We start from the raw sequence: 14,360 nt of genomic DNA, 5'->3' as shown, positions 1-14,360 counted from the left end.
AACCCCAATCCCACTATTTATGCAGACCCTATCCGACCCCCCACTTTGATTTGGAAGCCCGTCTGTGGGCTTCCCCTGCAAGTGACTCCATTCCACATTTGGCTGCAGTATTGCTGGCTCCAGTTCATCACCCCCTAAGACTCTGAGCACAGAGCCCAGCAAGGAACTGGGGCCCAATAAAGCACTTTGTTGCTGAGCAAGGAAGTAAATGTTTGAGTGAATAAGTAAGCCAAGGTCAAATGCCATGCAGGTAACAGGGGCTTCCAGAGGAAGAAGCAGATGGCCCAGAGGTAGGCAGGGTTTCTCCTGAGGTGGGTGGGATTTGGCACAAGGAGGTGGGTGGGGCTGCTCCTAGAAGTGGGCGGAGCCTGAGTCAGCCCTGTGTTCAGGTGTGTCAAACCCAGGGGCACAGTACACCTGCCCTGCTGGAGGCCGTGAAAGGGACAGAAGCAGCCACTGCCCCGAGCCATAACCTTCTGGAAACAGATCCTTGGATCTAATTATGTTTCACACAGGAATTAGAGGGAGCCTGCCCCCCAACTCTCTCGGAAGAGGTCTTTCTAAAAGGGCTCTCTAAGAAGATGTCACCAGAGCTGAGAGACCCCAAAAGATTCACTCATTTATTCACCCACTCACAAGGTATTCAGCAAGCAGTTACTCTATGCTGACACCATTGTCAGTACTGGGGATCCCAGGGTAAACCAAAAAAGCAAGCTGGTGCCTCCCGGAATGTTGCATTCCCAAGGCAGAGACACAGTAGGCGAAGTGCAGGCACAGCTCCCCCAAGGTGGCTCACCTAGACAAGGTGGCCAAGACTGCTTCCCTGAATAAAGAAAGAGGGCGAGGTAAAAGGACTTTGGGGAAGGAGTGCTGGAGGAAGGCAGGGGCAGAGGCCTTAGAGAGGAGCCATGCACCCCATCTGCGGCCAGAGAGGAGCCAGGCTGGTCAGAGCACAGCCCAGGCACTCGAGGGCCTGGGGACAAAATCAGACCCCCTTCTAGGTGTTGATGTAGCAAGCGCAGCCTGGCCGCCCTGGAGGAGGGGGTGATAAGAGCAACTGAACCCTCAGGGAGGCTGGGGTGCTGTTCAGTGGTCCGAGCAAGAGGCAAAGGTGGCGTGGACCAGACGCTGGCCATGGCAATGGTGAGCCCAGGCAAAGCTGGCGGGAGCGGGGATGGCCACCAGTCAGGGTAGGTGGTAGGCAAGGAACTGCTGGCAGAGGGCAGTGCACTGGGTTCCAGAGGACAGTAGAGGACTGGGAGGAGGACAGGGGCCAGGAAGGCAGGGACCCAGTACAGTGGAAAGGATTTCAACCGAGAGACCCTGTCTGCCCACAGCTCCACCTTTGACCTTCCATGAGCAGCCTGCCTCTGACTCAGAGGGGCTGCAGGCTGGCGGGTGGGCTCAGAAAGGCCGCTACAGCTCCTGCTTCTACCAAGGTCAGGGATGACCTTCAGTGTGATCTGCGAAAATTCCAACCCCGGTGCCCTGGGGGCTATCACCCTCTGAAATGGCCCAAGGCCTGAGGTGTGAGGGCATGGGACATTAGGCCTTGCCAAATGTGCTGTGGCTCCTAGGACCCCTTGGCTCCTTGGGGCCCAGCGTCCTGGTGCTGGAGAGGGAGAGGGAAGTCTAAGTAGAGTGAGCCCAGCCCTGAGCTGCTGCCCCTGCACCTCTCTGAACCTAGTCTCCCTGACTGGAAAAAGTGGGACATCACCCACCAAACAGGATCTGCATACCCGCTCCTCCCGCCCCTGCCCACTGTGTCTGACCTCAAGTTTGAAAGTCCACTAGAAGCAGAATATAGTTTTAAAAACAAAATTGTGATTTTCCCAGGAATTCCCAGGCCTATGTTCTTTCATTCACCCGCCACATGCTCACTGATCCCGCACCATGCATCAGGCACTGTTCTAGATGCCCAGGATTGAGGAGCCACAAAGTAGATCAAGTACACACTCAAATGCAAGGAGACAGAAAATAAATAAATCAGCAAACATAAAACCTCTCAGGTGGTGCTAAATGCTCTGGTGAGATGGAGCAGGGGCAGAGAGGGCCGGTGGACGCTGACGTTTGTACGTAGGACAGCCAGAGAGAAATCTCGAAAGACATGACATTCATTCCCCCCAAAATGTTGAATTCTGTGGCTGTGCACAAAGGTGTGGGTTTCAGGATAGGGAGGAGCCATCAGGCCACCTTCTGTCTCCCCAAAGAGCCGGGCTCAGTCCGTGCACAGCTTCCGAGGGGAGTCGGGCCCACTTCCCACGTTCCCCAATGTCTCTGGAGCTTCTCCTCCCAGAGAAGCAGAGGTGTAACATGCCTGTGGCCCCCGTTGCTGGCCTCTGGGGTGGTTCCAAGCTCTGTTAAAAGAAAAAAAATGGACAAAACAAATGGACCAGGCCAAGTCAGGCCAGGAGTGCAGACCCAGGGCCCTTCAACTTCTGATGAAGTCTGGCGTCTATGAAGGGCACAGCCTCTTCCTGCCCTAGCACTTTCATCATGGAGTGGCCTCCTGCATGTCAGGCCCTCTTCTGGCTGAGGACAATAACAAAGCCTGTCCTCCAGACATGTCAGTCTACAACGAATGAAATGACCAAGTTCATCATATAGTATGTTAGACTGTGAGGAGTGACCGTCGAGAGTCAGGCAGGAGAGGTGTGCAGAATTCTGCGTGGAAGTGGGGTCGAGAAAGTTTGAGCAAAGATCTGAAGGAGGTAGGGGAGTGAGCCAGGTAGATGAGGGGGGCAGAATGTTCCAGGCAGAAGGAACAAGGGAGCAGATGTGGGCCTGAAATGCTTGAGGGACAGGACCAAGGGAGGTCCTAAGACAAGAGTGAAGTGAGCAAGCCTTTCCCAGGTGTTAGCAGGAAGAAGAGCAAGTGCAGAGAGGCCCTGGGGGCCCCCGCAGGCTGTAACAAAGAAGTAGAGGTTCCTCCGAGGAGGGACCCATCTCACTTGAGCAGGGCGCTGGTTGCTGCATTCAGAAGAGACTGCAATAGGATGAAGGTAGAAGCAGACAGGAGCCTGCTGTGGCCATAACCCAGACGAGACCCTGAAAGGGTGGACCCAGGTGGCAGCAGTGACGGATGGCAAGGGACAGATGCTGGAAGCCCTGTGGGGGGCCTGTGATCAGGACTTCCAGAAGCCTGGTGTGGGCCAAGGGCGAGGGCAGAGTCAAGGATGACTCCCAGGAAAGTGCCCTTGGGTGCCTCAGGTGGAGACTGGAGCTGTGTTCCAGCCACCTCAAGGGAGAGGGGCCTGGAGACGGTCCAGGGAGGCGTCAGGCCCTCAGGGCAGGCTGCATCTGAGGCTCACAGGGCAGATCCCAGCCAGAGATCTGGACTTACAAGTTGTCAGCACACAGGTGCCATTTAAAGCCAGAGATGCCACAGACCCACCAAGGGAGTGTCACCGGGAGAACAAAGGAGGCCACACACTGAGCCCCAGGATGCCAAGACTTAGAGGCCAGGAAGAGGAGGAGGCCAAGCAGGCATACCCATGTGTGCGGTGTCCTGATGACCTTGCCCTCCTTGTTTCCCCAGTGGGACTGGGGAGGTGGGGCAGATGGCAGGAAAGAGAACCAGGAGGGCACCCGGGGTGGCAAAGAAAGGGGGGCTCACTTGCTCTCGAGCCTCAGGCACTGCACGGTGCGTCCTGGAGGACCTGGAAGGAAGGTCCCCAGCTTGTATCCCATGGATGAGGGAAGGATTGAGCTCCCCTCCACATCCCCCAATGCAGGAGTCCCACCTAGGGTCCTAGGGCAGGGAGAACAGCCACAGCACCCCCTGGTCACCACCCTGAGGCCCCAAGACTGGAGCCCAACAAAGGTGTGGCTGGTGGGGTCTCCATCTACTGCTGCCCACCTAGAAAGGGATGGTGACCACACCTTGTCCCCTCCCAGGGCTGTGCCTGTCACGGCCCTTCCCTCATTCACCAAGGCTTAAGGAGCAGAGACAGTGGGGACCAGGAGCGTCTTCATGCCAGCGTGCGTGTCTCTGAGGAGTCCGTGCTGCTCTGCTTTCTGTCCCTGCCTGTCCATGTGTCTGTCCGCCCCAGGTGTGTTTTCATGTGTCTGTGCGTGTGTACGTAGGTTGCCGTATGTCGCATGTGGTTTTTGCCCAGGAGATGGAAGTTGGTATTTCTTAACTGTCCTAATGTGATTTGGAGTCGGGGGGGGGGGGGGGGGGAAGGTTCAGAGGAATTCCGTTCCTTTCCACAGCCATATATTAAGCATCTACTGTATGCTAGACCCCCAAATCCACTGCTTTGTGGATCAACTTTCCATCTCTGTGACAAAGTGCCTGAGAAAATCACCTCAAAGGAGGAAAGATGTATTTTGGCTCATGATGTAAAAGCTTCAGGCCGTGGTCGCTGGCCCCATCACTGTGGGCTGGGGGTGGGGCAGGGCATCATGGCAGGGACCATGTGGGAGAGTAAAACTCTCACCTCAGGGCAGCTGGGCAGCCAGGGAGAGTGGGGATAAATACACCCCTCCAAGCACAGGCCCAGTGACTGCCTCTTCCCTGCAGGCTCCCCCTCCCAATGCCGCCACCAACTAGAGACCAGACTTCAGCACATGAGCCCTGGGGACACTCCAGGTCCAAACCATGCGCAGGGCAGAGGGCAGGGTGGGCTTGGCCTCCACCCCACCGCCTTCAGAGCCTGGAGCTAGAGGGTTGGTAGGGGCCGTACTTCCTCCCAAGGGACCACACATACAGAGCCACCACACAGGCCTGTTCTGCAGGTCACACACTTGGGTCACATTTTCTCCAGAAAAAGAAGTGAACAGATGGCAGGAGGGAGGGAGGACACAGCCTATCCCCCAGCCCACCCCAGGCCCCCAGGAGGGAGACCCTGATTACCCTGGAGCCACCCCTTCTCAGGGACTCACAGACCAACTGGCAACAAGGACAGGCGACCAACGCAACAGGTGTTCCCTGGGGAAGCCACAGAGACGCCTGTGAGGGAGAGAGGTCATGGCCGGCTGCCACCTGTCTGGGGGCTCCTGGGGTGAACCCACAGAACCTAGCCACCCGTCAGAGACTGGAGGACATGATGGGGGGCTTGGCACCCCTGCAGGGACTCGGATCCAGCCCCGCCAACTCCTAGTTAAGGCCCCTGGCCTCCGTGTGCTCCCAGGGAGGTAGCAATCAGGTTATCCTCCCAGGTCACAGGTAGAGGGAACCAGCTCTCAGCAGGCGTCACCATTGTCCTCACCTGGTATTGCGTGTGAAACGGCAAGGAGCCCGCGGGGCGAGGAGCAGGCGGGAAAGGACAGGGGCATCAGGATGGGGGCAGCCAGGTCCTCCCGGCAAAAGTGGCAGAGACCCGACAGGGCGAGGGGCAGAGGGCAGGGCATTGCAGGTGGGGGACAGTAGTGTGAGGTGTGGCAGGCTGGGGACAGCCAGGGGCCTGGTCTCCCTGAGGTAGGAAGTCCCCACAGGGTTCTGAGCAGAGGACAGATGGGGTCTGACATCCAGGCTAGCAGTGTCACTCTGGCGTCTGCTGGAGACCTGACCACAGGGCCTGGGCAGCAGGGAGACCAGTCCAGAGACTGATTTGAGAAGGGGCCAGATTTGGGATGCTCTGACGGTGCAGCAGCAGGATTCACTCACAGCCTAGAGGGGGGTGCAAGAGAAAGAGATCCCTGGAGTGTCCAGAAGTTGGCTGGGAGGATGGAGGACCGTGCTGTCCCTCTCTGAGTCCAGGAATGTAGGGCAAGGCTGGATAGGCGGGGAGGTGACCGCTCTGTAGCCCTGTTTTATCTTGGTTTCTGTTATGGATTCTTCTCCCCACTGGACCGTGAACAGCTCGAGGACAGTCTACAAATAGAGTGTCCTCCCCCAACCCCAACCAGGGCAGAGCCGTCCCCAGCTCAGGCCAGGGAGTTGGCTGGGAGAACACACTAGGTGCTGCCCTCCCCGGGCCACCCAGCGGGTTCCCCTCCCTCTCAGAACCAGGGCAGCTGCGAATACCACGTCCCAGTGAGGAGGCGTCCTCTGCGCTGGTGCAGCCACAGAACAGAGCAGAACATTCCCCAAAAGGCGCCGCTTCCTGCCCTCCCAGCCTCAGGTGCTGGCCCTGCCGTCTGTTTACCGCTGGCTGGTCGCTGCCACTCCGCTGGGTTCAGGGACGAGTGGAAACGTGTCCTTGAAGACACACCAACCTCTGCCCAAAGCCAACGGAAACAGCGACACCAAGCTCTGCTGTCCTGATAAGGGACACCTCCTGGGCTCCTCAGGGGCCAGGCCCGTCCTAGCGGCTCAGCTGTTAACTGTCCCTCCCCACAGGAGGCCAGGAGCTGGCCACGCTCATGACTTCCAAACAGCAGAGGGGAAACTGAGGCACGGGGACCAGGCAGCACGGCTGGGAAGGGCGCTCGGGTGGCTCCCTCCTGAGCCCGTCACCGCAGACAGCAGGGAATGGCGAGCATTGGGCACCCTGCACAGCTGGCGCTCCCAAAGCCAGGCACTTTCCATATGCAGCAGCAGAACCACAAAGGCTGGCGGGCTCTTGACCTGCGCCCAGCCCCATGCCTGAGACACCATCTGACTTCACCCTCACCACTGCCCTCTGAGGTTCAGATGGCCTGTGTCCCCCTTATGCAGATGGGAAAGGTGAGGCACAGAGGCCACGCAGTCAGTGGGGGGCCAGGACCCCAGCCTAGCAGTCCATCTCCGAGCCCAGGATCCTGGCAATCACCTCAGTCTTCCTTTTGGTTTTTGTGGTGCTGGGGATGGAACCCAGGGCCTCGCGCACACGAACTCAGCCCTCTCCCAGGAGCCCTGTCGCGTCCCTGAGGACTGCCTCCCTCTCTCTCCCTCTCTCTCCCTCCCTCTCCTCTCCTTTCTTTTCCTTCCCTCTCCCTCTCCCTCTCCCTCTCCCTCCCTCTCCCTCTCCCTCTCCCTCCCCCTCCCCCTCCCTCTCTCCCTCTCCCTCTCTCCCTCTCTCCCTCTCTCCCTCTCTCTCTCTCTCTCTCTCTCTCTCTCTCTCTCTCTCTCTCACACACACACACACACACACACACAGTGTGGCTACACCATCCAGCAGAGCAGGACTGAAGGGAGGGTCAAAGCCCAACAGTCTAGAAAGCTCCTCCCGCCCGGCCCATCTGCGATTCTGTCCCATGGGAATGGATCAAATCCCAAATGGGACACAGACATAAAGAGCAGAACTCGGTGCCCAGGACTCGGGACCTTCCTCCCGTGCTGTTGAGGCGGGGAGCTCAGGTGGGTGAGACGCAGGCCGTTCTGGAGCACTGGTCTGAGGACACAGGACCACCCAACGAACAGGGCCCTAGAGATCCCCTCGGCCAGCCCCCCCCCCCCCGAGTGAAGACCAGAGGCCAGAGGGGGGGAGCACACCCCCTGTTGCACGGAGAGCCATCCCGACCCAGGTCTGCTGACCTCCGCATGCCCACCCCACTGGCCACACCCACCTCCTCTACCAGACAGAGAGCAAGAACGGGGTGGCCTCGTCCCTGTGGTGTAGCCGTCTACCAACTGTGCCCACCCTGAAGAGCAGTGTCACAGCCTGGTGGCCACAGGGGCTGGACCTCCTGGGACACAGATCCCATGATTTGCCAATGGAACTGGACAAGAACAGGATCAGCAAGGAATGTGTGGCTCTGGCCACCCCTTTCAAAGGGCAAGAGGTCACTTCCTTCCTTCCTGGGCATTCTGCCTACTCCTCATTTTGGCCCCTAACACAGAGAATCATAAATCCCAGTTTACCAACATTCTACACTCTCAAAACTTCCTCGTTCTTATTTAAACACTACAACCCCATCAGGAAAACCCAGGTTAAGATTTTCACCCCCATTTTGCAGAAGGAAGAGGAGACCAAGGGACACTACATGACTTGTCCTCAGTCTTCCTGAGCCAGTCACCAAATATGGGGGCTTCCTAAGCCTCGGGCCTAACCTGCTCCTCCCTGGGCAAGCCTTCAGGGCTCACTTGTGTGCCCCTGAATCCCAATGTCCAGCCTCAGCCCAGACCACAGCTCTGTGCCCACCCCCGACACTCAGTGCCTCTCCACACTCATGGGTGCATCCCCAGAGCATCTCCAACTCCCATGTGCCAAGCTGCCCCCCACCTCCTCCCACTCCTGGCCTGAAGCTCTTCTAGTCTCAAAAACTGCTTTATCCTCCAGCTTGCAAGTCCAAGATCTAGAAGTCATCCCTGCGGCCACCTCTTCTCTCTCCATTCTCCATCCACAGAACTTAAGCCACCTCCTAACACCTCCCAGACCCGCCTGGCTCTGCCCATAGCCTTGCGCCCCCTGGGCCCAGCATAGTCATCTCTCAGTTCCAACATCTCTGCCTCAGCCTCCCTGATCCCACAGGAGCTCAGAGGATTGCTAAACAGCAGAGCACTGTGATCAGACACGGACCTGAGTTCACAAACCCTGGATAAAAGGCTCTCTGTGCCTCAGTTTTAATCTCTGTAAATGGATGCGATTGAAGGACTTATTTCACAGGGCTGTAATGAGAATGAGCAAGTTGATGTACGTACAGTGCTTAAAAGTCCCTGGAATACACTAATTCTCTGTACCAAATACACAGGGGAGTGTCACATGGAGCTCCTTGGGAATTTGTGGGGGAGTGATATTTGGAGGAGCCTGAGAAATAATCAAAATTATTGTCTGTCACTGTCCACCTCCAGCGTTGTTCATGGTCCCAGTATTTCCCGGTTTGATCCTTACAAAGGCATCTCTCGCACTTTTATGCATGTACAAACCTTGTCATGAGCATATCCTGAAAACAGATTCTGTGGGGCATAGTGGCACATGCCTGAAATACCAGCAGCTCGGGAGGCTAAGGCAGGAGGATTGCGAGTTCAAAGTCAGCCTCAGCAACTTAGCAAGGTCCTGAGCAACTTAGCAGACCGTAAATTTAAAAAAAAAAAAATTAAATGGCTGGGGTGCAGCTCCGTGGTTATACACTTCTGGGTTCAGTCCCTGATACCCACCAGACCTGGGATCTGCATTTCCCCAGCCCCGCAGAGACGCAGATGCTGCTGGTCCACAGACTGCACTTGCAGGGTGCGGCTCTCCAGAGCTCCTGGGAGCTGGATACTATTATTCCCACTATTGCCATTTTACAGGATGGGAAACTGAGGCTCAGACAGGTAAAGACCCTTGTCCGAGGGTCACCCAGTGAGTGAAAAGCCAGGGTTTAAACTCAGGTGTGACACTCCCCAAGCAGAAAGACCTGGCTCAAGAGGCTCCTCCACACAGAGGTCCCCAGGCACTAGCTCCAGCCCCTACCCAGCCTGGGTCTGAGCCCTGCACAGTCCAGCCCTGGGCACGGTGCTGTTTACTGGCTGCTCCGGCCTCCTCTTTCCTGGTGAAGAGGACTCTCTGAGAGAGGCTGGCCTGGCTGGCTCTTCCGTGTTCCCTGCTGGCCGCCACTATTTAGAGCTAGCTTCCTGCCTCCCAAAGCAGGTCCGTGTCCTCTACATTGTCCTCTGCTGGCTGCAACACAACCTTCTACCTCTGCCTCCCTCCATCTTTACCCACACATCTGTGCCCTCATTGCACACGTACACACACGCACACACACGCACACACCCATGCGTACACACAGGCAGCACCCCGGCTCCCTCCTCTGCTGGCAGGAGGGCCAAATCGGGACCTCTGGATCCCACAGCAGAAGCAGCTGAGCTGGAAAGGTCGGTCTGGGCTGCTGCGAGGTCCTCTGCACTCCCAGTGCCGTCCAGCCTGCCAGACACAGGCCCACCACGGGCAGGAAGAGCCTGCTTTCCTGCAGGGCTCTGGCCTCCCTCTGCCCTGCTCATCTGAGCAGGCACTGCTGCCCCTCAGAAGTCATGCCATGTCCTCCTCTTTGTTCTCCTCTTTCTTCTCCCCAGCCATATGCAGAGAGGAGAACCATTGGAAATCACCTAATCATTCACACCACATCTCACATATGAGAAAAACAGAGAGGGTGAGGTACCTGCCTTAGCCACACAGCAAGTGAGCAGCACAACTAAGATCAAAACATGGCTCTCCAGACCCTTCGGCACCTTTTCCATGTTCCTTAGAAGTCATATAGGGAGAGCACAGAGGTCATCTAGATTGGAATCCAGTCTCACTGGCTGGGTAGTCTCGGACAAGTTACTTCACCTCTCTGAACCTCAGTTTTGTCATCTCACATTGGGACAAAAAACACATTCTGAGGGTTGTTATAAGATGAAAATACAGAATATGTGTTTGGTGACTGCTCAAGACCCCACACAGAACTGGTGCTTAACAAATATTCCACCTCTTCTCCTGCCATCGCCACATGCTCGTAAAGGCAAGCGCGTCTCTGCCTGTGTGGGGTGCGGGGGTGCTTGTGCTGGGGATCAGGCTGGGGGCAGAGCACACTGTTTTAGAAATGACCTGCAGGACAGACCATCCCACTAGGACCTGGGGTGTGAGCAGCCATGCCCCTGCAGGCACCGAGACTGCTCCACAGGTCAGCTGCCCGCACACCTGGCCTCACACTTGCTTCCACAGGTGCTGCTGGGTTCTGCCCTATGCAGATCTGGAGACAGAGCTCCACCCCCCTTCAAGTCTCCCCCCTCAACACACAGAAACACACACACACACACACACACACACACACACTCTCACCAATAGCAGTAGTGAGCAGCGTAGACTTCACTGTAGACGGAAGGAAGGGGATGGAAGGTCTTCACAGCACGTGTCACAGAAAACTACCTAAAGCCATCTTTGAAAAGTCTGGATAGGCTGGGCCTGTCATCCCAGCTCCTCAGGAGGCTAAGGCAGGAGGATGGCAAGTTTGAGGCCAGCCTCAGCAACTGAGCAAGACCCTGGCTCAAAATTAAAAATAAAAAGGGCTGGGGATGCAGCTCAGTGGTAGAGCGCCTCTTGGTTCAATTTCAGTATGGAGGGAGGGAGGGAGGAAGTCCGTCCATCAGTCAGTCTAGATAGATGTGGTCTTTCATGGATCCCTCTTGGTCATTTTGCCACCCACAGAGGGGATGGGGGGAGTTCTTGTCACTGTGGCCTGGGCTTGGCCAAGAGCCCTATGCCTAACATGACTCAGTGTCCCCAGAAGCCATGAAAGCCACAGAGGCATCTGAAGCAGATCCTTCCCCACTCTGTAGCCTCGGGTGGGCTGGGATCGGCTCTGCCCTGCCTGGCCACAGCCCCGGGACAGGGCGTCAGCCACCATCCTGAGGTCCCTCACTGCCTATTTGAATTTGGATAATATATATACATATATATAGTTGATTTTGCAGAGACACTTTGTGGAGGTCCCCACACTCCAGCCCTCAGTCAGACACTGGTCCTGCCAGGGCACCCCAACCTGGCCACCAGCCACTGTCCCCTCCACCTCAGCATCGGCACCCTCTTCCCACAGGAGCTGTGGCCTTTGTCCTCTGTCATTTCTCCCTTTTTATTGAAATATTCTTTGGGGGCTGGGGTGCAGCTCAATGGTGGAGGGCCTGCTGAGCCTGAGAAAGCCCCTGGCTCCAGCACCTCAAAATAAACACAGAACTAAATATCCTTTTCTTCCCCATCCCTTCCCCAGCCCTTCCTTCTTACCTTATCCCCAAGGATTTGCATTTTGGGTTTTACTTCTCTTTTCTTGAAATGTGTCTGTTTCCTCCTCTTTCTGGACCATCCCACCTTTATTCACTTGACCAGCTTTTTCTGAGAGCCTGCTATGCCCTTAGGTGGACAGAAAAGTACTGGGAAAACAAGCCAGGGTGGTCGCTTTGTGAGGCCTGTGACTGAGGGCGGGGCCTCAGTGGTTATGGTTACAACCATCACTGTTTTCCCAGGGACTTTCTCTCATAAATGAATTACCTGAATCAGCTCATTTAATCTTCACAACCACCTCAGGAGGCCAGTGCTCTTACCATCACTGTTTTATAGACAAGAAAACTGAGGCACAAGAGGCCAGCTCCCTCACTTACACAAGGCTACCAAGTGCCTCAGCCAGATTCCAGACCAGCCACGGGTTCACCTAACCATACCTCACTGCCCCTCAGTGTGCCCACGTGCCCCAGAGCACAGAGGAAAAGACTAATGACTTGGCCTAAGGAAGTCAGGGAAGGCTTCATGGAGGAGGGACTTGGAGCTGGGTTTTGATGGATGAATAGAAGTTCACAAAATAAAGACCAGGAGAGACGTTCCAGTAAGAAAGTTTGGCCTGTGAGAAGTCGGCAGCACGCGACGCCATGGGGACCTGGAGCATGCAGCTGGGGGCAGGCGGCGGCCACCTCACACGGGGCCTGTGTCTGGAAGTGCTGGAGTCTGGTCCTGGAGGCAGCAAGGAGCCCCTGGGGACTGGCCAGCGCTCACTCTCCTTCCCACTCCGTGGTGTGGCCGCCCTCCCACGGCTCCCCACAGTCCCCAGACTCACAGCCTGGCCTTTCTCCCCCCATGACCCTCCTGTTCCGCAGGGGCTGTGAGGGCCTCGAGCATCTTCCCAATCCTGAGCGTGATCCTGCTCTTCATGGGTGGCCTCTGCATCGCAGCCAGCGAGTTCTACAAGACCCGGCACAACATCATCCTCAGCGCCGGCATCTTCTTCGTGTCTGCAGGTAATGGCCACCAAGCCAGGCAGGCGAGAGCCTGGGCCCAATGGAGGGGAGAGGACACCCCAGCCCGGGACGGGAGGACCTGGCAGAGGCACTGAGAGGGCAGGGCACCTCGAGGCTTCACTCAGGGGAAGGCCCGGCTGGGCACCACCTCCAGCCCCTCGGAGTCCCACAGGAACACCCCTTCCCTTGGCCCAGAGGCCATCATCCTCCCACCATTTTCCAACTCAAATCCTGGGCCCTCTCAAGTGCTAGGCCTGTCCCCACCTGTCCTCTGCCCTACAGTACCCGCAAACTGAAAAGGCCATCCACGTGATGCCCAGCTCCAGCCTAGAAGTGAAGGGAGGACCGGCCCTCACGGTCCCAGCCAGGTGGTAGCAGGCAGGTCCCCAAATCCGACCTCTAACCAGTCACACTCGCCTCAGGGGCCAGAAAAGGAGCGTGTCATGAGCCACTTAGTAGAACTGACTAACATCTAAGGAGCATTTACCATGTCCCAGGAGCCAAGAGCATCCACGAGTGTTCCTTTATGTAACCCTCCCCACGGCCCCTCAGGGGGTCAGGTCTGCTATCACCCCCAGTTTACAGAGGGGGAAACTGAGACAAAGCTTCACTTGCCAAAGGCTTTGAATGCAAGCAATGGTTCCCAGAGCCAGTCAACCTCCTGTTATACCAGCTTCAAATCCCTGTGCTGCCTTGAGCAAGTGGCTTAACCTCTCTGACTCCTCATCTGTAAACTGTTCACGAAGCACTAAGCAGAGAAGGCTGCTCAATAAACAGCATCTATTGTTATTCCCGATCCGATGACCAGCACCTCTCTCCTCTCCACTCTTTCCACGTGTCTGTCTCACCATCCTTCCCCTCTAGATGGTACAATATTAAGGTGAAGTCCGCCAGTGTCCCTCTCTACCCATCCACCTGTGCATCACTGAAAGGGAAGGCTACCCAGCTGTCCCTGCCCTGTGATCCTGCCCGATGGCCCACATCCTCCGGAACTAACCCATCCTCTCTGGTCCCCCGCCCACCCCTGGTGCCCACAGGTCTTAGTAACATCATCGGCATCATAGTGTACATATCTGCCAATGCCGGGGACCCCTCCAAGAGCGACTCCAAAAAGAATAGTTACTCCTACGGCTGGTCCTTCTACTTCGGGGCCCTGTCCTTTATCATTGCCGAGATGGTCGGGGTGCTGGCGGTGCACATGTTCATCGACCGCCACAAACAGCTGCGGGCCACGGCCCGCGCCACGGACTACCTCCAGGCCTCGGCCATCACCCGCATCCCCAGCTACCGCTACCGCTACCAGCGCCGCAGCCGCTCCAGCTCGCGCTCCACCGAGCCCTCGCACTCCAGGGACGCCTCGCCCGTGGGCGTCAAGGGCTTCAACACCCTGCCGTCCACGGAGATCTCCATGTACACCCTCAGCCGGGACCCCCTGAAGGCCGCCACCACGCCCACCGCCACCTACAACTCGGACAGGGACAACAGCTTCCTCCAGGTCCACAACTGTATCCAGAAGGAGAACAAGGACTCTCTCCACTCCAACACAGCCAACCGCCGGACCACGCCCGTGTGAAGGGCCTGACGGGACGGGTGGGCTGGCGGGCAGGCAGAGGGGCCCGCGGGCGGGGAGGGCCCTGGGTGACCTCGGCGAGCAAAAAACACGAAACAAACAAAACAAAACAAAAAAAGAGAAAAAATAGCAAGTAAATTTAAAAAAAAAAAAAAGAACAAAATACAAGAGGAACAAAGAAGCAAAACAGGCAATGCGGGAAAACTTTAAACTTTAAACTAAAGCGCGAGGGAT

At 56.7% G+C, this 14,360-nt stretch overlaps 1 protein-coding gene across 1 annotated transcript in view; it reads left to right on the top strand.

Annotated features, from left to right (window-relative positions):
• The window catches only part of CACNG2 (calcium voltage-gated channel auxiliary subunit gamma 2), a gene marked incomplete at both ends in the record, with an annotated part of 106,033 nt that extends 91,904 nt beyond the window's left edge, over positions 1–14,129 (top strand). Inside the window, 2 exons of the mRNA XM_081310940.1 lie at positions 12,416–12,556; positions 13,594–14,129. Coding sequence (XP_081167066.1) covers positions 12,416–12,556; positions 13,594–14,129 — 677 coding nt within the window. The remainder of the gene's footprint in view (positions 1–12,415; positions 12,557–13,593) is intronic.
• Between the last annotated feature and the right edge of the window lie 231 nt (positions 14,130–14,360).

The sequence above is a fragment of the Spermophilus citellus genome, assembly GCF_964194105.1.
Source record: "Spermophilus citellus genome assembly, chromosome: 10".
Taxonomy (NCBI): domain Eukaryota; kingdom Metazoa; phylum Chordata; class Mammalia; order Rodentia; family Sciuridae; genus Spermophilus; species Spermophilus citellus.
The sequence above is the reverse complement of the archived record's forward strand: the minus strand, read 5'-3'. Positions and strand labels throughout refer to the sequence as shown.